The sequence below is a fragment of the Hakea prostrata genome, chromosome 6, assembly GCF_041222555.1.
Source record: "Hakea prostrata isolate BN-2017 chromosome 6, UWA_Hpros_2, whole genome shotgun sequence".
NCBI lineage: Eukaryota > Viridiplantae > Streptophyta > Magnoliopsida > Proteales > Proteaceae > Hakea > Hakea prostrata.
In genome coordinates this window covers 22,430,700-22,454,681 of record NC_142605.1, presented here as the reverse complement: position 1 = coordinate 22,454,681, position 23,982 = coordinate 22,430,700, and the positions used below count along the sequence as shown (strand labels likewise).

The window sequence follows — 23,982 nt, the reverse complement described above, 5'->3', positions numbered from 1 at the left end:
TCGTTAATAGCTTCAACCAAGGCTATGTATTGAACCCCTATGGTTGAAAGTGCCACCACATGTTGAAGTATGGACTTCCAACTCACCAAATTACCACCAACTATGAACAAGTATCTAGTCAAAGACCTTCTCTTGTCCAAGTCAGCAGCAAAATCAAAGTCACAAAGCCCAATAATGCTCATATTATCAACACGAGTTATCATGCACAATTCTATAAGATGCAAAATTTTTCAGATATCTCAACAACCACATAACATCATCCCAATGTGAATCACAAGGTGTACTCATAATCCTACAAACTAGTCCAACTAACAATACAATATCAAGCCCAGAGCAAACCATGGAATACATAAGACTACCAACACACTCTTGGTAAGGTCTACTAGTTACAGCAACATCAATAACCGTTTTAAACTTAGAATGAGCACCAAGAGGTGTATCTCACAATCCTACAATTAGCATTTCCAAACTTATCTAGGAGTTTATGAATATATCCCACCTGAGACAAGGTCAAAACCCCCTTGGCTCTATCTCTATGAATGTCAATGCAAAAAATTGTTTTAGCAACTCCTAAGTCTTTCATTTCAAACTCAGACTTAACATAGATTTCAGTTTACAAATATAAACCTTATCCTTAGATGCAATAAGCATGTCATCTACATAAAGTAAAAGATAAATGAAAGAAATAAATGACTAAACTCATAATAATATACACAATTATCATAATAATTCATTTTAAACTTATTCTTGAGCATGAATTAATCAAATCTTTTACACCACTGCCTAGGGGATTGTCTCAAGCCATATAAAGATCTCAACAATAAGCAAACCTTTGTCTCACAACCTTTAACAATAAAACCCTCAGGTTGAATCATGTAAATCTGCTCATTCAATTTATCATTTAAGAATGTAGTATTTACATCAAGTAGTTCTAGGTTGAAATCATAAATAGCAGTTAAGGCAACAACACTCCAATAGAGGTATGCTTCACCACAGGGGAGAAAACCTCATTACAATCAATCTTTTTAGTCTGAGAATAACTTTAGCTACTAACCTAGCCTTAAATCTAGGTTTTTCTACACCAGGAATCCCAGCCTTAAACTTGTAAACCCACTTACAACCTATAAGCTTCTTTCCCTTGGGTCTATCTACAAGTGCCAAGTATGATTCTTAGCTAGGGAATCCATTTTCTCTCTCATGGTAGTAAGCCGGAGCTTGTTGTCCACACTCTTAAGAGTCTCTTTGAAGGATCTAGGCTCACTTCCCTCAAGTTGGTTAGCTACACAAAAAGCATAAGAAATAAGATTAGATGCTGAATTAGACAACTTATTTACATTGACATACCTAGAGGGTCTCCTAATCTCCCTTCTAGTCCTATCTCTAGCCAAAACATAACTGTCTAAGCGGTTTTCATCCTCAAGCTTTTCTTTGACATTCAAAGGGTCACCATCAACACCTAAATCCTCATCTACACCAATGGGATCAGGGGTATTAAGCTCACTTTCAAGTCTCTCATCAAACTCCACCTCTAGGAACCTAGGAAAATATACTTCCTACTACCCCTTTCACCCCTAAGGGGTAACCTGGGAAAATACATTTCCTACCTCTAGGCTTTAGCTTCCCCTTACTTTGGTGAACAAAACCCACACATCCAAAGGGTCTTAGATGTTATATCACACTTAACTTTGCTCCACTGAATCAAGTGTATCAGTTATCAAGATTTGGGACTTATTAATCACAAAACAGTTAACTAGTGCTTGCGCTTCTTCCCTAGACGAGATTCTATCAACATACATCTCACCCTATCTATTATGGTCCTATTCATTCTCTTAGTTACTCTAGTTGAGGTGTATAAGTGCATGTTCTATATCTAGTAATACCATGATTCTTGCAAAAATCCACAAATTTATCATTCATTGTCATTTTAGTCCTTAATTTATTGATTTTCCATTCTAAAAACTTATCAAATATACCTGATTTATCTCTAAGGAAGTACAGCCGTCTTTCTGATATCATCATTATGGACAGAATATTGCACTCGAGATAAGTACTTAGTGCTTCCGGTTGAATGTATATTTTTAGAGTTTGAGGTCGTTAGGTGGGTTTAGTTTTGTGAGCTTACACTGCACACCCTCTTGTTTGTCTTTCTTGAGGTCAATTTGACTACTTTTACACAAGTGTCCTAGGCCTTTATTACTTATCTGACCTACTTCTTTGCCATGCTCCACCTTACGTAGCTTCACTAGTTGCAGCCCCTAGCCACTTCCCATTCATTACCTTTTCTCAATCGTTTTTTGCTACCCTTCATAACCCTAAGGGAGCCCTCTTTAGAGGTGTATTGGAAGCCTCTAGAGTCTAATTGACTTAGGTACCACAGGTTTCTTTCAAGTCCATGCACATGCCTAACTTGTTCAAGATCCCTAACTTTTCTATCATTCAATTTAAGTCTTATGCCCTTCCCCGTCCTGCATTATCATTCCCATTGCCTTTACCACATTATGTACAACCATTTCCTCTTGGAGTCTGTGAGGTCACCCTTTTATTATTATTTTACTTGCTATTATTATTATTATTTTGGTTATTATTAGCATTATTATTCTTTCCCACAAACTTATTCTTTTCTTTTTATTAATATTAAACTTCTTCTTTTATTTTTATTATTATTAAACTTCTTCTTAGTTTCAAACCTATTCTTATTATCAGAATTGCTCAACAGCCCTAAACCTACTTGTTTGCCTTTATTTTCACATTTCAGTTCTATATCCCTAACCTTTAATGCTTCCATAACATCATCTGGGTTATGCTTTCTACTATTTTGATTATTTTTCACCCATGTCGTTTATGTCCAGGGTGTTTCGGTCTTCTCGTCTAGTCAATGTACTGTAATTTATAACTCTTCTACATTATCGGTATAGCTTAGTGATTCATTTTGAACTTTTGTTCATTCAATAGGTATATTTGGCAGCAATCGTTTGTTGTTTTACCCTGGTTGCATTTGTGCCCCCTTCTTCTTTCTCGTGGTTGTTCTTTGTTGCGCTCTTTTTTATTTTTTTTTTATCGTGTGTCGTGTTGGTTTTGATTATTGTCTGTTTTTGTGTTTTCGTGATTTGGGTGTAGTTGGATAGCTTTGGGTTAGATCTTGACATTTGGTCGGTGATGCTTGTGTCCCTGGTTCTGCTCGTGATCGGCTGATTTTGAACCTAGAGGTACTTTTGCACCTGTGGGCTGTTTATCGGGCCGTGCCTTGTCATTTTTTTTTTTTGTCTTATATATTTATATATTTTTTTTCTTAATGGGGGTCATTTGCATCTCTTTGTGGCTTGCGTTTTCTTGGTGTGGTTTTTTGTTGCTTGGTTCTTTTGTGTAGAGTTGTCTTTTTTTTACTTGTGCTTGTTGGGGGGGGATTAGTAGCGGTGGTGGTTATTTCATGGGGTGGGCTTGGCCTTGGGGTTGGTAGTGGGGTGGTGTTTTCTGGTGTTGGCCTTGGGTTGATAAGCGGGATGGACGAAGGTGGTTTTCTCGTGGAGGTGAGCCATTGGCCTTGAGGATTGTCGTGTTTTTTTTTGGAGGGGGGACCTGGTATTATTAAGGGGATCTCCGTGTTCTCTTGTATTCGTGCCTTTATTCGGGATCGAGGAGTGTTTTAACAACCGGGTCCACACACTGCGCGTTTTTGACCAACTTGTTGTTAGTGAGTTTCCTTTTAGTGTCACATGCACATGTCATAGTCTATTCTATTTTTCATCGATGCAATTTATGGGTGCATGATATTGTGCCTTTGTGTATTGACATGCATGGGTTGGATGCGGCTTTGTTTGTTCTTGACTTGAATGCTAATAGTATTCTTGAGCTGTTAATTATGTTTGAAATGATGCTTATGCTTATTAGATATGGAATTGTCATGCTCTCATATTTAAATGTTGTTGATGATTGTGTCATATGAGTGAATGTGATTGATGATGTATATTGAAATGAGTGAGTATGGTTGCAATCTGTTGAGTGAGCGTTGTATGCTTGTAAGTCTTGGTACTTATATCCATGGGGGCATGGCGGCCAGTGAAAGATTAGTTGTGTTGTTGGTCCACGGTGTCTGGCCTTGTGCCTGGCCCTTTGGTGGTGAGGCGGTCTTTGGTGGTGGATAGAGCCATTTCGGTGGTGGAATGTATCCTCGTTTGACTAGGCTAGACTAAAATATCGATAACATTGTATGAGATCAAATGAGTTGAATGCATAATGTTATATGACTTTGATGTGATGCATGATGAATTGCTTGACTTACTTACATGGTTGTCTATATTGCTTACTGGGCTGCAAAGCTTATTATTGAAAATGTTGACAGGTCCTCAGATACGTGATAAGGGCAAGGGTGCTGCCACTTGACAGTAATTTTAAAGATGAAGATGAAAACCTTTTTCTTTTTATTGTAACTGTTGTTGGTTCAACTGAACTGTGAATGTATATATTTCTTTGAGACTGTATGTACTTTACTAAACACTGTTGTAAGGTCAAATGTAAGCATACCAGGACTTTAAACTGTGTACATATGTTTATGAGTCAAATTAGCAGCCAGGTTGCTTGTTTGTTCTAAAGAATGTTTAGTTTAACATTAGTTTTAGTAGTTATAAACAGGTTTATTTAAGGAAGGAATTGTCACGTGCCCTAGTTAAATGTCCATAATGTGGGCCCCACCAAGCCTGTGAAAACTAGGTTCGTGACACTTATCCTTCTCATTACACTGTTGCTTAGGTGCAGGATCAATTGCTATAACATAGGTCTAGCATATCCTCCTTCTCACTTCAATCAAGGACGATGAATGATCCTTATCTCCTTTCAGGGCTTTATGACAGTGATTGTGGACAATGATGGCATGCATCATATTCTTCCAAACCACAAAATCACCTTTCCCATCAAATTTCTTTGGGAGCCATGATAGGAATGAATAAAACCAAATCAGTATTTTATACTACCAATTAGACAGCACAGCAATATGAAATGATTCTTAGAATGATTTTAGATTCATAATAGTATTGATTTTGAGAACTAATATAACTTTCAGATTATCTAAAGAAGGCATATAGAATTTTAAGTGAACAACTAACTTCAAACTAATCAAGCTAATAATAGAGATCACAAAACAACCAAGAAAGACTAATTTATGATTCCAAATTAAATGTAATACATGAACGGAAGCCAATACTCAATCTATTTCAGATTACAAGATTATTTCAAGAATCAATTTCTTACTTACAACATGTAATATGCAAAAGCCCTAATTAAAAAGGAAAAAACAATTTATTTTAACATCGGAAACAATAACACAACAAATTCAGACAACCAAAGCATCATCAAGTAACCCAATCTGGGTCAATGGGTTAAAGTTTCTTATAAAAAATTGGGGGTTTCAAGTGTAAACACCTTCAATTAGGGCTAGGAAGAGAAACCCCTTAAAAAATTAGGTCAAATCCAAAATTAGGGTTTAAGGAAAAATTAGGGTTTCACAGTATTGTATTCGAAACAAAGAATTGCTTGAAATAAAATGCAAGAATCAACCAAAACATCAAAGAAGAACACTCAATTAAAACATTTAAAAGCATACAAGAGTTAAGCAGACAAGGTACATGTAAGAAGACAAGACTCTGATACCAACATGTTAAAAACAACACCTTATTGCAGTGAAAACAAAGAAGAAAACACAAAAGAGATGAGACACAATGTTTACTTGGTTCGGTCTTAAAGACCTACATCTAAGGATAAGCACAAAGACTCATCAAACATTGCACTAACCAACATCAAAGAAAAGGATTACAACACTATGATCTACTCACAAAAGCTCAGAAGACATGAACAAAAAAAAAAGTACAACAACATGGTTACAATACACCTTGAATAAGAGGAAGTGCTATACTCTTCAATGCTAACAAAGAACAACTAACTCCAGTGTCTTCTACACATGATGCAACCATGAGACTCCATCCTCTTCAAGCTTGAGAACCAATCTGAGTAGAACTAGAAACCTCTAACACAGAACCAGAGAGCGGAACCCTCTCATGCTAACAATAACTCTTAATAGAAAACATTGAATGTGTAAAACCCTAGACCTAAAGAGAACATATATACTACTAGTTAAAATGATCAAACTGACCTTATAAACATTCATATAATACCCTCATATCCCAAGTACATGTAAAAAGACATTTATAACCCATCTGGGTGACCCATCTTAATCTAAAATGCACCAGGAAGAAAAGAAAAGGGAGAAGAAATTGAACTTATCTTCCTGAAACAGATTGGGTTAGTGACTTCTGAGCAAGGTTTAAAGTATCTCTTGATATGATATTAGCCAATATTGGATACAACACTTATCGATACATCTCTCTATTGAATTGCACTAAAATACATTGATTAATATGATACAATACTCATACAAGAAGATACGTATCTTAAAATCAATCACCTGACCGATACAATACTCAATGCGATACTATAAACCTTGCTTTGAGACAATACTAGCTTTCATGCATGCAAGCAAGCCAGTTTTAACTTCTAAATCTAAAGAGCGAAGAAAGGACAGGACAGGGGATGTTAAGGGCTATGCAGTGTGGACGGAGGAATTGGGCAAGGCGTTTATGAAGACATGGAAATTGGAACTTGGGAGTCCAATTTTCTGTTTTTCCTTTTTTTTTTTCGTTTTCTTTTTCTTTCCAAATTGGATATTTGACTCCAATTTGGAACCAGAAGGGTGTGAGATCCTTCTTCGCTGCTTGTGTCTTGCTGTAGAAAACACAGTAGAACGTTCAAACTCTTTGTATAAATGAATGGAACTAACTGCCATTTAATACTGCGAAAGTGTGGTAACTTGGAGCAGCTCAAGCAGATTCATGCCCAAGTGATAATACAAGGGCTCCACCATCTTCAACATCTTGCTTGTAAAATCCTCAATAGCTACACCAAATTCAACAAATCAGAAGAAGCTCACAGGGTTTTCAATCAGATACAGAACCCAGATATAATATCTTGGACCAGTCTCATCACTCTGTACTTGGAACTTGATCAACCGTGCAAAGCACTTGCATTCTTTTCGGAATTAATCTGCAAGGGGCAGAGACCTGATAGCTTTTCAGTTGTTGGAGGTCTCTCAGCCTGTGGGAAAAAACAGGATCTGAGTCATGGAAAGATGGTTCATGGGATGATATTCAGGAATGATTTAGGTTATGACCCGATAGTTGGTAATGCTCTGATCGATATGTATAGCAGAAACGCAAGAATTGAAGCAGCCCAGATGGTATTTTTGGAGATGGAAAGGAAAGATGTTTCTTCGTGGACCAGTATGCTTCATGGGTTTGTCAAGTGCAATGACTTGGAATCTGCCCGCTTGGTTTTCAATGAAATGCCGCAAAGGAACTCAATCTCTTGGACTGCCATGATCAGTGGTTATATCCGGGCAGGGAATCCTATTGAAGCATTAGAACTCTTTCAGAAAATGAAATCGGAGGGAGATCCTCCTAATGCAACAACTGTTGTGGCTGTTCTTTCTGCTTGTGCAGATATTGGGGCTCTGGATCTTGGCAGATCGATTCATAGTTATGTTAGCAAAACCATTCTGAATTCAGAGGACATTACCTTGTGCAATGCTCTATTGGATATGTACTCAAAGAGTGGGAACCTCGACATGGCTGGAAAGATATTTCATGAGATGCCGAAGAAGGATGTATTTTCATGGACAACTATGGTGTCAGGATTTGCTTTTCATGGGGATGGGGACAGGGCTCTTAAGGTCTTTTGTGACATGTTGAGAACTGGGGTGAGCCCAAATGAGGTTACATTTGTTGCTCTTTTATCTGCTTGTGGCCATGCAGGTCTGCTTAATGAGGGTCTGATGTGGTTCCACAGAATGAGCCAAGTCTATGGTCTTGAACCCAAGATTGAGCATTATGGATGTATGGTAGATCTGCTCGCCCGTGCCGGCTTGGTTGAAGAAGCAGAGAAATTGATTGGAGAAATGCAAGCTGACCCTGATGCTGTGATTTGGAGATCATTATTAAGTGCTTGCTTAGTTCATGAGAATTACAAATTAGCTCAAGTGGCTGCAAAGAAGGTCATGGAATTAGAATCAGAGGATGATGGGGTATATGTGCTTTTGGGGAACATGTATTGTTCTTCCAACAGGCGGGAAGAAGCATTGAAGACGAGGAAGATGATGAAAGATCAGAATGTTAAGAAGAAGCCTGGGTGTAGCTGGATTGAGGTCAATGGTGTTGTTCATGAATTTGTTGCTGGAGCTAAGATGCATTGCATTCACACTGAAATTTACTTGGTTTTAGAACGTATAGCAGAGCAAATGAAACTAGGATCTAGCCATTACTGTTAATGAGCACGATGGATGAAGAACAAATAAAGATTTCCATAGACATTCCCAGTTAAATAATGGCTTCAGTACTGCAAAGAAATGAATGATATGGACTCAGATTGCTTAAACATTTGCTATGACATGGAGATCTTATTGGATAATTTTGGTTTCTGCTTCCCCTTTAAAAGGTAGCACGGGCATAATTAGATGTTCTGGTGCAAATAATCAACCAACATGGCAATAGTATACATTCTTCAATAATCCAGCTCAATAAATCATGTATGGCAATTGTACTATACTTGTTTTATACATGTTCTAGTATGATTAATTTGAATAAGTACGGAATAAAAAACATATGAGGAGACTTACACCCAAAATCCACATATATCAAACCAAACATTGAGCTTAACATGCTTCTTTGAAGGGGATTTTATGGAATCCCATGAAATTCCTTCGTGGAGAATGGATATGACATTTAAAGATGAAATTCCCATACTTTGCTTGAGAATGTTCAATGTTTCCATTGTCTAAGAACTGATTAGTATGGATTTAAGTATCATGTTATTTGATTTGCATCCATTCTCTTCTATTAAAAATTTTAATGTTTAATGGAGTGACAAGTTCAATTGAAGATTTTTAACCCGAAAAAAAGACAGATAAATAAATAAATAAATAAAAGATTTGGCCAAAACAAGGGTGCAGAAGGTGTAGAAATTGATATTCAACTCAATTCCACATCCCAAACCCACATTACATTTGAACGATTCTAATCTATTTATACAAGCAAACCATGATTTTAGGTTGATAAGCCGGTGTTTATGTCATAAAACGATAACCCAAGAAGTGATATTGATATTTCATCGACAAAGAATTAAGTAACTTACCAACGGGGGTTGGTCCAAGTGGTAAGTAGCTTGGTCCACTTAAGCAAGGTTCCGGTATCGAAACCTTGTGGATGCAAAAAATTCCGGATGGGAGACTCACCCACCATAGCTAGGTGTGCGACACGGGTCGAACACTGGATTAGTCAAGGCAAAGCCTTGCCTTGAAACTGGGGTTGGCAAACCAAAAAAAGGAAAAAAGAATTAAGTCACTTATAGATGGATTGAATCTGACAATGGTACTAGAAAAAATCAAATTTTTTTCTTCCTTTCAATTATACATTTATATACATTGATAATACGATGATTAATACACACACTAATTATGGGCTTTGGCATTAATCTATTTAAAATAATGAAAAAACCTCATAATTGAGAATGATAATTGATACAAAAAAGAGCCTTAATTCTCTGAGTTTGTTTTCCCATGTTTAAGAATGATTTCCTTCGGCTGAAGATGTAATAGCTTGTTGTCATCCCAAAGTTTCGAACCAAATTGTTTTCAAACTTCCTTGCTGAATCTACATTAAGGAAAATATGTTGTATCTGAGAACTACAGAAAACACAATCTTGTGGCAGGTGGCATCCTTTGCTGCATAGCAGATCTGCAGAAGGTAATCCATTATGAAGAATATTCCAAGTAAATATAAGAATTCTAGGAGGCCAAGCTTAATCTCCAAATTTTCATCCACAAACACTCCTGGGTCTCCCTCCTGGGTATTAATTGAATTTTTCTTTCTGAGTCTATATGCTGAAGAAACTGAGAATTTTCTTAAAAGAGGAAGGAGACCAAATAATCTCATCATCTCTTGAAATTGGGTTGTAAATTTGAGCGGGCTTTAAATTCAAATAAAGTCCATATTTTACCAAAAAGAAAAAAAACTCCACTTTTGAATTCTACCAAAAAATAAAATAAAATAAAAGATTTTTTTTTTGGCCAAAAAATAAAAGACTCCTCTCTTGAATAAAATGGATCTATCCCAAGATTCGTTGGACAAAATAACATCTCAGAGAGTCTTTTGAGGTGGAACATTTGGATCATGAGACATGATTAGGATGATGTGTTCTACCGGGAGAGTGGCAATGGCAAGCAACGGCTAGATTTTGAAAGAAACTTTTTTTTGATATCTCTTTTAAAGAGTAAATGCTGCTCCAACGGCTTACGAAAAATAAAAAAACTTCTTTTTTGGCTGCTCCAACGGCTCTCAAAATAAGATCTGCTACAACGGCTATATTGTACCCAGAGATTTTTAAGCAAGGTCCTCGGCATCAATTAGCTCGCATTCGCTTTCTGGAGCACATCAAAGTAAGGATCAAAGTAGAGTGAAACCAACCTTCTCGAAAATTCCTTATCAGTGTCGCTAGCAAATCAGGCAAGATGAACGACCTTATGACGAAGTCCTTTCTCAGCTATGTGGATCTAAAGAAAGAAGCCATGAAAGATCTGGAAGCTGGCCCCGATGATTTCCAGAACGTTGAGATGACTACTGCAACCCAGAATCAGCTCGCCGTCTTCTTGGGGGAGGCAGAGAAGGTGAAGGAAGAAATGGGTTCCATTCGAGATATACTAGAGAGACTGCAAGAAGCAAACGAGGAGAGCAAGTCTCTGCACAAGCCAGAGGCGCTGAAAGCCTTGCGCTGTAAGATTAATGGCGATGTTATAGCAGTGCTCAGGAAGGCCAAAAGCATAAAATCCCAACTTGAAGATATGGACAGAGCCAATGCTGCTAATAGGAGGCTCTCGGGTTACAAGGAAGGAACCCCAGTTGATCGTACTCGTACATCAGTCACGAATGGCCTGAGGAAGAAGCTCAAGGAGCTTATGATGGAGTTTCAGGAGCTGAGACAGAGAATGATGACAGAGTACAAAGATACGGTGGCGCGCCGCTACTTCACGGTGACCGGAGAGTACCCGAAGGAGGGTGTGATTGAGAAGATCATAACGAGTGGTGAAGAAGGGGGTTTGGGAGGAGAGGATCTGTTGCAGCAGGCGGTGCAGAATCATGGAAGGGGGAGAGTTCTTGAAACAGTAGTGGAGATACAGGACAGACATGATGCAGCTAAGGAGATCGAGAGGAGCTTGCTTGAGTTGCATCAGGTGTTCCTGGACATGGCTGTGATGGTGGAAGCTCAAGGGGAGCAGATGGACGACATCGAACACCATGTCATGAACGCTGCTCATTACGTGAAGGACGGAACCCGCAACCTCAATACGGCCAAGCAGTACCAGAGGAGCAGCAGGAAGTGTATGTGTTTGGGCATTATCCTTCTACTCATCTTAATTCTTGTTGTGGTCATCCCTATAGCCACCAGTTTCAGTAATTCTTAAGGTCTACCTTGTCCAATTCTCCTGTCTCTGCCTTTGTCTGTAAGCTTGTAAGGCTCAAGGGAGTTGTGCTCAAGCTCTCCTGAGCATTTGGTTGATTCTTTGATTCTTTACTTCAGCGAGTTTGTACCAGTTCCCATGTTTACTTGAATTTTTAATTTTCTAAGTCGATTTCAGAGCATTTTCTATGGGAAAACATGCACGAAATGAAAACCAAAGGATATAAGAAATTCATAGAATAAGCCAGCTGAAAAGCTGAAAAGCTTTACAAAGGCAACTGTTCTCAATAAACCATTTACAGCTTCGAAGCTGTGGAGCTGACATATTTAGCAATGTGGCATCAGAAGTGTTGGGATGTTATTAGAAGCAATCAATATTCCATCTGCTACAACTGCAAGCTTTGAGGTGGTCTTTCCTCAGTTGTTTCAGATTATTCCTGGTGGAGGTATAACCTAAATTGTTCGAATGAAACAATGACAAGATAGATCCCTGGGTACCAGAAAAATGGTTATGCAGCAACACATCTCAGCCTGTTTACCAAGTTCACAAAAAATGCAATAGTTCGATTGGAAAATTGACCTAGGTGACATTTCAAAATTTCAACCTCAGGTCATTTTTTGATGCTTTCACTAAATTATGATACCCAAAGACTATACAAAAGCCTCACAGCAGAGAATTTTCTCAGTAAGGGGGAAACAATAATTGCTTAAGAGAAATTATTTAAGAATGTCATCTGATCAACATCTATAACAAAGTAAATGCGGTAATGAGGAGGTTTCCATCACTCCATGTTCTATTGAGCAGTTGGTCGTCAGCCCTTGAGACCCACCAAGCATTTCTGTTAAAATCAAATGACTCAGCCTGCCATGTTTCAGCCCTTGTGACCTCTTAAGCCACCCCTTGGTTATGTGGAGGTTCCTGAGCATTGGTTGTCGGCCCTTCTGTCCCGATCCTCCATCCCACTAGGGTCTCCTGATTCCACTGTATCAGCATAATATAATCTCATCCCCTTCTTACCTCGAACAATCTAAATAAGAAAAATGGATAGGACCTTAGCAACTCAACTTTTTGTAGAAAAGGAATACCATGAATACTTGTGAAAAATCCCACCAAGAGTCTGTATAACAAATTTAAATGAAGCTAGACAAATGTAACAATCTTCCAAAATGTTCTTTTCCAAGAATTCACCATTTCACCCTGCATCGCTGACTTTGAATTTGAACAAGTCAGAATGCTTGGTATCCCTGGTTGTGCCACCAGGTGACTTAATGGAAGCACTCTAATACCCTCCTTGGAAGTTCCCCTCCATCTCCCCCCCCCCCCCCCAAAAAAAAAAAAAAAAAAAAAACCGCCAGTTTTTTCCTATCCTATTCCCCAGTATTCCTCACTCATAGAAGATTTAATGAGTTCCGAGCGACAGGGAGGAAATGGCCATACAGGGCTTTGGATTACTATGAAGACTGCTACTTACATATTTTCCAGAGCTCTCTTCTTTATAAACAATAAAGAAATCGCCAGTTTGAAGGTTATGCTTTCTTACAAAGTCTCCTGATAGGAAAAATTAGAACAGCACTAGAACAGATTAGGACACTCAATACATTGAAAACAAATAATTGGCATAAAAACAGGTAGTGTTAATTGTAAATTTTGACATGCCTGTATTTTCCATGATATACATCCTACTTCTGTTGTTTGGCCAATACCTGAACAGAAAATGGAAAGGAAAAATTCAAGTAATTTTCAGAATAAAACTGGTGAATTATTGCAAATGAAGCCTTAAGATGCCGATGTTCTACATTGTGATATCAAGGAAGCCTTGGAAACTACAATTGCATATCAGAGCATTTCATACGTCAATTATGGTTATCAAAAGAGAAATTTGGTTGAAGGGTGCAAAGCAAATAGGAAAATAGAAAAGTAAAATGCTTCCCTTCCATTTGGGGGGGATAGATTGATCATTGGGTACCAGCATAATCAACAATGGCAAGACATGATAGCCAAATACTAAAAAACCCTAGAAAGGGTCAACTACAAAGACATGGATTTAGTGTGGTCACCTACCAATAGCAAAGCCAACGGGCAGAAGACAATCCACATAAAAGCTTCAATAAACTAAAGGGCAAGAGAAAAACAGATAGAGGTAAAATAGAAGCAGAAAAGCTAACAATAATTATTTGTACAGTACTATCTAAGAGTGGAAAATGTAGTTAGTGAAGCAAAAACTACAATTATCTATGTATAGTTTTTTCAATGATCAGTAAATTAATATTATGGGTAGATGCTCCCTGCATCGTGTCCATCTTTACATAACCACATGGGTCTGCTACATGGCAGCTCAAATTGAATCTAAAACTTTGTAGACAGGTGGGCCAAAAGGTCCACTCCTCACGTGCCAAGTTTGAGCCCAATTCAAGTTGGAATGGTCACACGACAAAACAAGCTATTTAAAAATCTCTGACTAAGAAGGGGAATAGGAGTGCAGGGGGTGTATATTATAGATGCATGAAATATATGTCATTGCTCTGGAGGGTAACTGGCTGGACTTGAGGCTGACATTTGAACTTGGAAATGAGCCTTCTTCCCCCTTATGGTGCCCCACCTCACGTGCCCATTGGTGCTGCCTGGTAGCTAACCACAAATGAGGAGTGTGCGTATCCCTTTCCCACTAATTTTTACAGAAAGAATAGCTGACTTATGAGTTTTTTTTTTGGATGAATAATTAAATGTATTAAAAGAAGGCAACGCGCTTACAACAACACACAATAAAGCAAAATACATCGCACATTAGAGCAGGGTAAAAAGCACCAACAAAGCAACATAGATCCAAAAGGACCGACAAAACGATACAAGTAGGGACCAAAGGATATGGGCCGAACCAGATCAGCAAGCCTATTTTGCGGATTTTTTCTTATTCTTCTTTTTCTTGATGGGCTTGAAGTCCACCAAAGTCTTCGCCAAAGGATTATGCCCTTGGGCGTTGCTCCTTCTCGTCGGAACGATGAGACTGGTGGGGTGGGTGGGGAGGATCCTGGGCAAGATGGCGGGGTTTGGATCCTGGGTACTTGGGTTGAGGGACAAGTGCATTATGGGCGGGGCCATATAGACATTGGTCGGGTTTGGCGGGGGGGGATGCTCAGATCATGGGCCGGGGAGTGATGGGCTTTTGGGGTAGGTTCGGTGGGGATGGCTGGGTGATGGGGGCTGGGTTTTCGGCTAGTTGGGTTGGGTTGTTTGGTTAACCATGGGTTGGGCTGGTGGGCTTGGGGTTCTTTCTGAGAGGCGTGGTTGAATTGAAGGGTGGGCTTTAGGGGTTAGAGATGGAATAAATAGGAGGCAAAGAGGAAGAGATGGCATGGGCCTTGGGCTTGGGGATGGCCCATGGCGGGGATATTTGCTATGGGCGGTGGGTATGGTTGGGGTGAGAGCGGCTTTTGGGATCGATCGGTTTCTTGGTAGGAGGGAGGCCGGAGGGCGGGGGCGGTGGGGGGGGTGGCTCGGGAGTGGTTGCGGGAGGTCGGTTGCTCGGGAGACTGCATGAGGGGATTTCTGGGCCCGTTCGGGGCAGCGGTCGGGATCCGGACCATCGGAGGCATCGGGTGGTGGGGCATCAGCAGCTTTCACGGAATCGTGGGGCCTCGGCATTGCGAGTCGGGTCGGTCACCGCGGGGCGGCGGCGAGGTACGGAGGCTGACTTTCCATTCTTCTCCTGGGTCTTCGGGGGGGGGTTGGCGGAGAACTGGAGCGGGGGGTACGGTTCGTCTCGTCGCGGGGGTATCGGATCCGGCGGCAACATCGTTCGCGAGGGCGGCGGCGGCGGATCGGTGGTTGGCCGGCGGGATTCAGGGGGCGGGACCCTACCGCACCTCGGGGCGGAGCACCGGTTGGGCTGCCGCGCGGGTGCGGGGGCGGTGGGAATAGTCTAGGCACTTGTGGATATCGTGACCACGTTAGGCATCTCGGCACCGGGTATCCGGTCGTACGATATCGGTTGATATGAGACCCGATCATCAACATGGTATGCGGGAGGCAATGGTTTGGAGCGGCACCTCGGCATGGCGAGCATGGGAGGCCTTTCAGTCGGGTTTTCAGTCGGTGCGAGGCCTAACGCATAGCCGATGCGGCTCGGGCATTCTGGTTCCGAACTCCAAGGGAGACCGGGCAAATTGATCCACAGGGGGGAGCTGAAATCAACCTGCGGAGGGGCATAGAGGGTTCCCGGGTTTAATGACAATTGGGGACTTCCCCACAACCAGGAGAGCCATCTATGGCTTTGGTTTGACAGCGGGGGAGGAGATTTGAGAGCAGATTCCATTCTCAATAACAAGTATCTAGAGACCCAACGATTTCCCTGTTTAGCAAGAGAGGCTTTGCAATGCCAGGGGAGGGCGGGGGCCAGGTTGTCCCGGGACAGCATTCTTCCAACGGAGTATCGGGGCCTGTGGCTGGGGATGGACACGGCCGGAGGGATGGGTGAGTCGGAAGAAGGAGGGATGAAGAAGGTTGCAAGATGAGTCTGGGGTTTGAAGAGAGGCTCCGGGCATTCAGGCTGGGGAGAGGGGGCGGAGGGGGAGGCGGGGGTGGATGGTGGGGAGGGGGCGTGCGGGGCGGGGTGGGGAGGGAGCCTGGGGGAGGGTCCATCGTCCTTCTCTCGCTGACTTATGAGTTATGACATGTTAAAGGTTAATAAAAGGAATAAGTTAGTATGTTCAACAATACAGGGGAACAAAATGCTTTTTTTTTTATTTTAAATATGCTCTATTCCTTGGTATATTAGCAATCCACCACCAAAAGACATGGAGGAGTATCATGTTTTCTTGCTTGATCACATTACAGAACTCGTTAAATTCACTATATGTAATTGAAGGCACTAACTACCTATCTCAAGGGGTTTTGCATAGAAACAGCAGGAATGAGTCCCTAAGTATTATTTCTGCATATCTATGGATCAGTTGGCCCTGGCAATAGCATCAATGGTTAGGATATGTTGGCCAGCAGATGTGCACAGGGATTGTACTATTTCTGGATTGTGATGCCAGGTCTCTTTCATCATTTAGTAGCATCAACATAGTCTGTAATTCTATATTTTTATCTTTCGAGTGTACGACTTAATTCTTCGTTGGTAATGAATAAAATGCTATTCTTAATAAATTTAAATAGGAATGAAAGATTTTGTAATATTTTCATAGCCACATGAGAGATTTCCATTTTCACATGGATTCAAAAATCTACTAAAGTTATAAAAACACACACACAAACACACACACATACACTCACTCACTCTCACACTCTTCCAACTTACCTAAACTTAAATTTCCAGTTAACTGAATAGGTCATATCTTCCATCTCTAGAACTAATCCATCTTTTGCAGCTAGAGTAGGGAGATTTGCTTCTGCATCCTTCTGCAAAGCAAAGAAAAGAAAACAGAATTGGTCCTAAATCACAAAAGCAACACTGTATCAGGTCAATGAAACCAGAGGATTTCTCAAACTTGTGTGGTTGAATCTCCCTAACTCTTTAGGTCCAGTCAATTCAGATGACAAAAAAAGTACTCTTTCAATAAATAATTTGTCTAAACTATCAGTTGATTGCCTTCTGTCCAGTGCAATTATTGGAGATTAACTTATTAGCATCATTAGATAATACTGCTTTAAGCTGAAGAATATCTGCATATCTGGAACTTGTCAGTATGGTCAAAACCAGCTGCATGTATAGCATCGATGGAAGTGTTTGTAGCCAAGATCTGAAAGTCCATTTTCATTGTAAAGCCCTAGGTTATACTTCAACAACCAAAGATTAAAAAATACAAAGTTAAAAGACATCATACTTTAGGAAGCACGATTCTTCCCAGGTTACCAACATCAGTATTCCGTAATTCCTTCTGTAGAAGTACTGTCCAACCTTTCCCTTCAATCACCTGGGCAAAAAATCAAAATCAGAACGAAACCTCAAGTTATGTCAAGCATAAACAAAATGAAAAGGGTCATCATTTTATAATGGTGGGAGCCTCAAAAAATTGAATCATCCTAATTAATAAAATTAGGCACAACAAAAACTGCTCTATGAAAGTTGCTCAGCAAGGGAGGGCAAAAAATTAAAAGAAAATAAGAAATAAAATGAAGTAACAAGTACCACATATTGGATAAGCCTTTATCCAGTTATTCCTATATTTAATTCCATGTACCCCCTAAAATCTTAAATTCTGGGCTTATAAGAAAGGCCCCTCACATTAAGAAACCCAAAAAAACAAACCCAAGGTCCATATAACCCAACCACGGCCACCACGAAGTATTTCAAGGCAAAATTGGCCCCGTTGGACATGTCTAACTGCATCCGAACAACTTTATGTACCTACTATTTCAATATAAGCTGCTACAGACATTACTATTGACAAGTTCTTAATATCAATGAGAATATGAAGCTATGCATTAAATGTTCCTGCCCCTCTTTAAATACTTGTTCTGTTCAGTAATTAGACTAAGTAGTAGTAAACTTTGGATATATATAATCTTGAACTAGACTTTCTCTTCAGTTTGAAAAAAAAAGAAGATTCAGACTAGAGTCATATGCTGTCTGAATACACCAGGTTGACTTAAATAAAAGCCCATGGCTGGCTGTGACAAGTAGCAAAATCTCGGGAGAAGACAAACCAAAGCCAGGCTAGCCAAGCCACCCCTCCTAAAAGATCTCCCATGTCATATAGTTCGTTCAGTCAATGTTCTCAACCAATTCTCAAGTTTGCCAGAACAGCATGAATTTATTTCCCTGCCCCAGTCATGTAAAAGGTTCTGATAGAATGAATATTGCAAAATCTCAGTAAGGAGATAACTCATGGTAGATACATGGACCACGAAAACCCACGTTTGCACATTTTCTGCTGCCCTTCTATGATATGTTTCTTTAAATTAATATCATAGGCCTTCTATTGTTTTGAAGGATATATTAATTAGAGTAGGAGAAAGTCCGAACCTTGTCATCTTCAGGTTTATACAAACAAGCTGAAGGAACAAATCCAGTTTGAGGCTCAGAACAAGGAGTAAATGATTCCCTTCCAATCGGAGTAACCCCCAACAGGTTACATTCCTCAAAGCCGGCAAGCCGCATAAGTTTATCTGGTGGTTCTGAATTATCCTTCTTTGTACCATCTGAAGTGACTGTCATATTCAAGCTGCTAGAGACACTGGGATGAACTGCCTTCCGCTTGTGCATTGTAGCTGAGGTACAACCAGCTGAAGCATTGCAAATCTGTGAATCCTGCAAATTTGGAGAATGTTCACTATCCAATTTTAAATTGTTTCAGATTGAGGGGTGCAGACACTAAATTATTCAGTGGTAGTGCCCTACCAAATCTGGGGAAAGGCGATTCTGAAACAAGGCTTGAACAGGCATAAGGACTGCAAGTCACAGCAATTAGTTTGGTGAAGTTCTGGCAAATAGAGATTTTGGATAACTTAATTTAGCAAAAAAAAAAAAAAAAAAATGCTGTTACTGAACTAAAAATGAATAGAAAATCCAGTAAACGCTCAAACAACCATTTGAATACGCACTCTAGATGTCTGGCACACTGCACCAAACTACATCCTGTCACTAGAGATTCAGTGTACACATACAGCACTGTTGTATATGGAAGTCAATGGTAATAGAAGTATTTTCTTGAAAAGAGATTGACCTTTTCTTGGATGCTCAAAACTTCTGTTGCTCCATCCCAGAAGGGGCTGAGAACCCATTAGATTAAAACCACTTGGCACATGACTGAAAAAGCTTTCTATGTGCGCTGGGCTGTAAGAGCTCCTACATATCCCAACTTGCTGCTCCAGATCCTGTGCTGCAGCACTTGAGAAACAGGTGTCACTGTATGGAGAGCAGTGCAAATGATATGAACTTCCCACAGGTTTTGAGTGCCATGAATTATTGATCCCAGGAAAGATGGAGCTGACTTCTGAAGTTCCATGACTAAAAGAAGTTCCAGGTTGCAGAAAACCTAAAAAGTGGCAATTACAAGACAGCCATGTTCATGCGTGCATTTTTTAAATTGGAATAACTAAAGCATTGAAATAACTGGTAACAATTACAGTTTCATGATCAATAACAAGGAGTCATTTAGCTGCACAATTCAAAATTTATTGTAAGTAACATACTCGGAGGACAGGTTATACACAGCAGGTAAGCATTAAGTTGCACTGGGAAGGAAATAAGTTTGAAAACTTGCAAATTTACAGGTTCTGTTACAAGCAAGAAATGAACAAAAAAATAAATGTAATTCCGTAGACACATACAAATGATCTTAGCAATGAGATAATGGTTACTCCATCATGTGTTTCTGAACGAACACTCCAGGCCTTAGTAAAGGAAGAGACATTTTTAATTGGCAGCAGTGATGTTACCTTTACCAAACTTCTTAGCATAAATAACTTTAATATTATGTCTTGAGCTTATAGACTAAAATTACACGCATGATTAGTCTGACAAATCTGTTGTCAAGACACTTGATTGAGTTGATGAGTATGAGACCATATTATACTCTTCATCCGACAGCATATTGCTGATCAAACCCGTAATGAACCTGGATCTGAGTCCAGCACATGCCAAGTTGAAGAGACAAACAATGATGGGAGAATTAAGAGACAGAATTGCTGAGCCAAGATATATTCAGCTTATTTTTCTATCATCGCTCTCAAAATTTATTTATATTGTATCATTGGACAAGACTAAGCCTGCCCAAGACTAACAAGAAAGAAATTTAAAAAAAATATATAATTTGAAGAGACTTAATATGCCTAAGCTCTACAGCTCAATGTAACTAAGGGGGAAACTCCCCGTCAAACTGGGGTATATATATTTGTCAGAACACTCCAATTTGGAACAATAATAGACTTTCATTTAGGCCTATACACTGGCTTCTTTTTCCAAAAAATGGCTTGTTCCAGATGCAAGTAGTTGAAGGTGAAAGAGGATTATGTCATTGGGTAACAGGAAGCTGGTATGAAATCCTATCAAAAATACAGGCTGCATTCCAACCTATGAAGGCAATAAGAAAGCTGGTCCCCTGAGGTTTTACCAGAAAGCTGCAAAGGAAGAGGAAGCCTTCATGGATTGCAACTCTCCATCAGCTCAAAGGAAAAAGATGGAACCTGGCAAGTAGATATGCTCAATCAAGAATAGGAATCTTCAAGACATCTCTACATTTGTCAAGATGTTGTAATGATTATGCTGATGCAATGATGTTTTCTTGTGGAAGAAGGACTTAATATGGATCCCTAAGTCTGTCAGATCCAAAAGAAGAAATAAATGCACATGCATCACCCCCCTCCACACCCCCCCCCCAAAAAAAAAACCAAGAGAAAAAATATAATAATAAAAGAGAACTTATTAAGCATACTTCCATTTTATTCTATTCACTGATTCAATACTTTCTTCTGTGAGTGGATTCTCAAGTTCAATTTGGTGGATCCAATAGGATAACAGAAGGATACCTGGCCCATTCTCTCTTCAATTCTCAACTCTATCTATCTCAACTACAGAACTCCCCTGTTTTCACTCAAGTTAACTGATAGCTTTCTTCTACACTATCTGTCAGGTTACTGATGCACTTGACTAGGGAACTCGGCCTCTCCAATATTTCAGTCTCAAATTACAAATATTCTCCTTATATTTATATGCGTCGTTACCTCTGATAGTTTCTCCTAGTTGGAAGTTGGAACTAGATTTGCATGATACACATTCTTCTCCTCTCTATCTGGGATTGATACCATAAGCAATGTCTACAAATATTATTTCCTTTGTGGTCTCTAATTTCATTAGGGTGAAGAGGAGAGTTCTACAGAGTCTTTGGATGCCATCCTTCATGAGATTTGGAAAGGATGTGTTGGGGTACAATGTCTTGTATACCTTCACTTGCATTAGTGAGCTGTTAAGAGGCTGTACAGTGCCACTATATGTTTGTAGTGAAGGTTCTTTCCTCATAACTAGTCTAAGAGAGGCATGAGGCACCAGCCAAACCAAAGGGGGAAAGTAAATCCTTTCCATATTATGTTTCCCTGTATTTGTATGCAGTTCTTTTTCCTTTTCTCCAATAGAGACACAGCAACCCCCCCCCCCCCCCAAAAAAAAAAAAAAAAAAAAAAAAAAAAAGAGGGGGGGGGGGGGTAAAGAGTGGCATGAGGACAAATAAACAGTATGCTCTACTTATAGAGAACCATATCGCATCTCAATGTGGTCAGCAGTCTTGCCAAACCACATAAATCTTTCCTCTGTATACTTGTTGTTTGTGGTTTGTATTCTCTTTTCCATCATTATAGGTTTTGCTTCCATGATACCCCAGAATTTCAAAGATGGTGAGAACTGAGATATCTTTGGAGGAATGTGCAGAAGATGATAGACCTACCGCCTTTTTTGTCTAGGCATTGCTTATAGGAGCTGTTTTTTCTACTGTACACTTGTTGACCAATGGGTACCAGTTCATGCCTATCTACTTCTTATATTGTTTGAAATTTCCTGCTAGCCGACGTTCACTATGCTGCATGTTACTTGTCTAGACGGATATGAGAATTTTAGAGAAGAGAAAAACTTTATGTAGAATGGTCCTTTTACTTCAGGAATGAAAGCATGAATAACTGTTGACATCTAGGACGCTTCTCTAGAGGTGGTGATGTGAGATCATGGACAGTGCTTGAGATGTCTTCAAGGACATTAGAGCTATTAGTTATTTTGTTGTTAAGGACATCCAATAGTTTCTTGCTAAAAGTGAGGTTTTCCACAGTTGCACTATATTGCTAATGTCTATATCCAAACCTTTTTCAATTTGACTGACCAAATCCATGTACGAGATGCCCACAATAAAGCAAATAACCGATTGTAAAACCAACATGAAGAAATGAAGTTTGAATGTTCAATGAACTGTATAATTAGACACACTCATAAAAACATCTTTCCAACTAAAAAATAGAATACTTTGCTCCATTTATAAATCAAATGAAGTGAAGCAATTTCATTTCGGTCATCATCAAAATGGAAATCAAGAAGCAGGGGTAAAAACCCATTAACCTGTTGGTGATTGTAACACCGGGACAGGAGACACTGCCAGATCCATGACATTTTCATTAGCTCTCATGATTTGTCCACCAATCACCTCCCCAGGTCCTCCAACTTTATAATCCTGCCAAGAGTTTACGGAAACCGCTCCAACAGTAGCAGCCGTAACAGAAATCAAGCTTGGAACAGAAATTGAAGATCTTGAAGAATTTCCCTTATCCATAACCCCATCAATTACCCGTTTTCCAGTTCCATTAGTCTTGAACTTCTCTTCACAATGATCCTCGTAACTTTCTGAAACTGACATAACAGGAGAATTATCAGCTGAAACAGAGCTCTTAACCCTAGTTCCATTTTCTAGTGCTGCACTCTCCATCGAAACCCTTGAAGCTTCACTGAAACTGAACCATCATAAACTATAGCTGAGAGAAACCGATGGTAAGAGTTACAGAAGAAGACAAGAGAGGTCACTAAGAGTAACGTATATGACAGATTGTAAAGCCTATGGATGTATAGCATTAAAGAAAACTTGCTAAAGTTAGAAGAAAAGTGGATTTTGCTAAAGTTAAGAGGTGTTTCTGATTCCGCTAAATTTATCAGAAAGCTATCTGAAAAGACTACAGAATCTTTTAAATCTGTGGATCCGAAAAAGAGGAAGAAGAAATCGCCATGGATGTATCTTTCTGAGCTCCAGCAAAGTGGAAGAGATACAACACGTTTCTGACCGTTTTCTTTCTCGCGCCATTAGATTGATTTCTCTTAGCTTTTTTGAATCTTTACTGTTGTTGAGAGTGGGGGTAAGAGATTTAAGAGAGACGCATTTTTTCTTGGACGAAACTAACCCTACTGGTGATGTACACGCGGCAGACATGCAGATAGGTTAACCGACAAAAGCGGGGCTTTTCCATTGGATTCTATGTAGGACCACGTTACAGACTTGCAGTTGACGCTAGCCTTGGATGACACGTGTCAAATTCTCAGTTGAGCTTCGTCATCGATTGAGAGTGCTTTGACTGCTTTTTATTAGCTTCCTGAACTTCCTGTGGTTCAACCGTTGGTCCATAACTAGCCCGGCTCAAACTATGAGACGGTATAGTTGTGGACTGTACCGGGTTGGCATAGATGTGTTCATTGACTTGCAAGAGATATATTTATTGTTGTTGTGAAAATGTGTTTGGAGCTTCTTGGTTCGCTTCTGATCCGGGTCTGATTTCTAAGACCAAAACAATGGTGAGAGTGGGCCGCTTCTTGGAACGGAAAGCCACCTCCAATGATTAAGTCAGTTTAAGTAAGAAAACCAGAGACTTTAAGGAATAAATGCCCAAGAGAATGAAGAAGATAATGTTTTTCAAGAGTTAATGTAGGAAAATAATGGTTGGAGTGTTTAAGTCCTCTTACC

General features: G+C 39.7%; 2 protein-coding genes and 1 pseudogene across 2 annotated transcripts; 2 read left to right on the top strand and 1 right to left on the bottom strand.

The window, feature by feature from the left end:
* The first annotated feature begins 6,714 nt into the window (after window positions 1–6,714).
* Window positions 6,715–8,529, top strand: LOC149012655 (pentatricopeptide repeat-containing protein At2g20540 pseudogene; annotated as a pseudogene).
* A 1,953-nt stretch (window positions 8,530–10,482) lies between these two features.
* Window positions 10,483–11,793, top strand: SYP111 (syntaxin of plants 111). The gene has a single exon (XM_089159883.1). It carries the CDS (start codon window positions 10,607–10,609, stop codon window positions 11,555–11,557), a length of 951 nt encoding a protein of 316 aa, XP_089016009.1. The 5' UTR covers window positions 10,483–10,606; the 3' UTR covers window positions 11,558–11,793.
* A 111-nt stretch (window positions 11,794–11,904) lies between these two features.
* LOC149012653 (uncharacterized) lies at window positions 11,905–23,346 on the bottom strand. The gene is made up of 9 exons (XM_089159882.1): window positions 22,596–23,346; window positions 19,222–19,533; window positions 18,897–18,946; window positions 18,522–18,806; window positions 17,380–17,469; window positions 16,854–16,954; window positions 13,211–13,257; window positions 13,026–13,102; window positions 11,905–12,581 (listed from the first exon to the last, which is right to left on the bottom strand). The coding sequence occupies exons 1-9, from the start codon at window positions 22,957–22,959 to the stop codon at window positions 12,459–12,461; spliced, it is 1,449 nt and encodes a 482-aa protein (XP_089016008.1). The 5' UTR covers window positions 22,960–23,346; the 3' UTR covers window positions 11,905–12,458.
* Window positions 23,347–23,982: the final 636 nt, after the last annotated feature.

What these genes read in the sequence shown, in the direction of transcription:
- LOC149012653 (XM_089159882.1), bottom strand. Translation starts at nt 22,959, where the DNA reads ATGGAGAGTGCAGCACTAGAAAATGGAACTAGGGTTAAGAGCTCTGTT. An exon ending in GGTGTTACAATCACCAACAG is followed by an intron (nt 19,534 to 22,595) that starts GTTAATGGGTTT and finishes GCCACTTTTTAG; the next exon opens with GTTTTCTGCAACCTGGAACT. An exon ending in GTATATCATGGAAAATACAG is followed by an intron (nt 13,103 to 13,210) that starts GCATGTCAAAAT and finishes TTTTCCTATCAG; the next exon opens with GAGACTTTGTAAGAAAGCAT.
- SYP111 (XM_089159883.1), top strand. Translation starts at nt 10,607, where the DNA reads ATGAACGACCTTATGACGAAGTCCTTTCTCAGCTATGTGGATCTAAAG.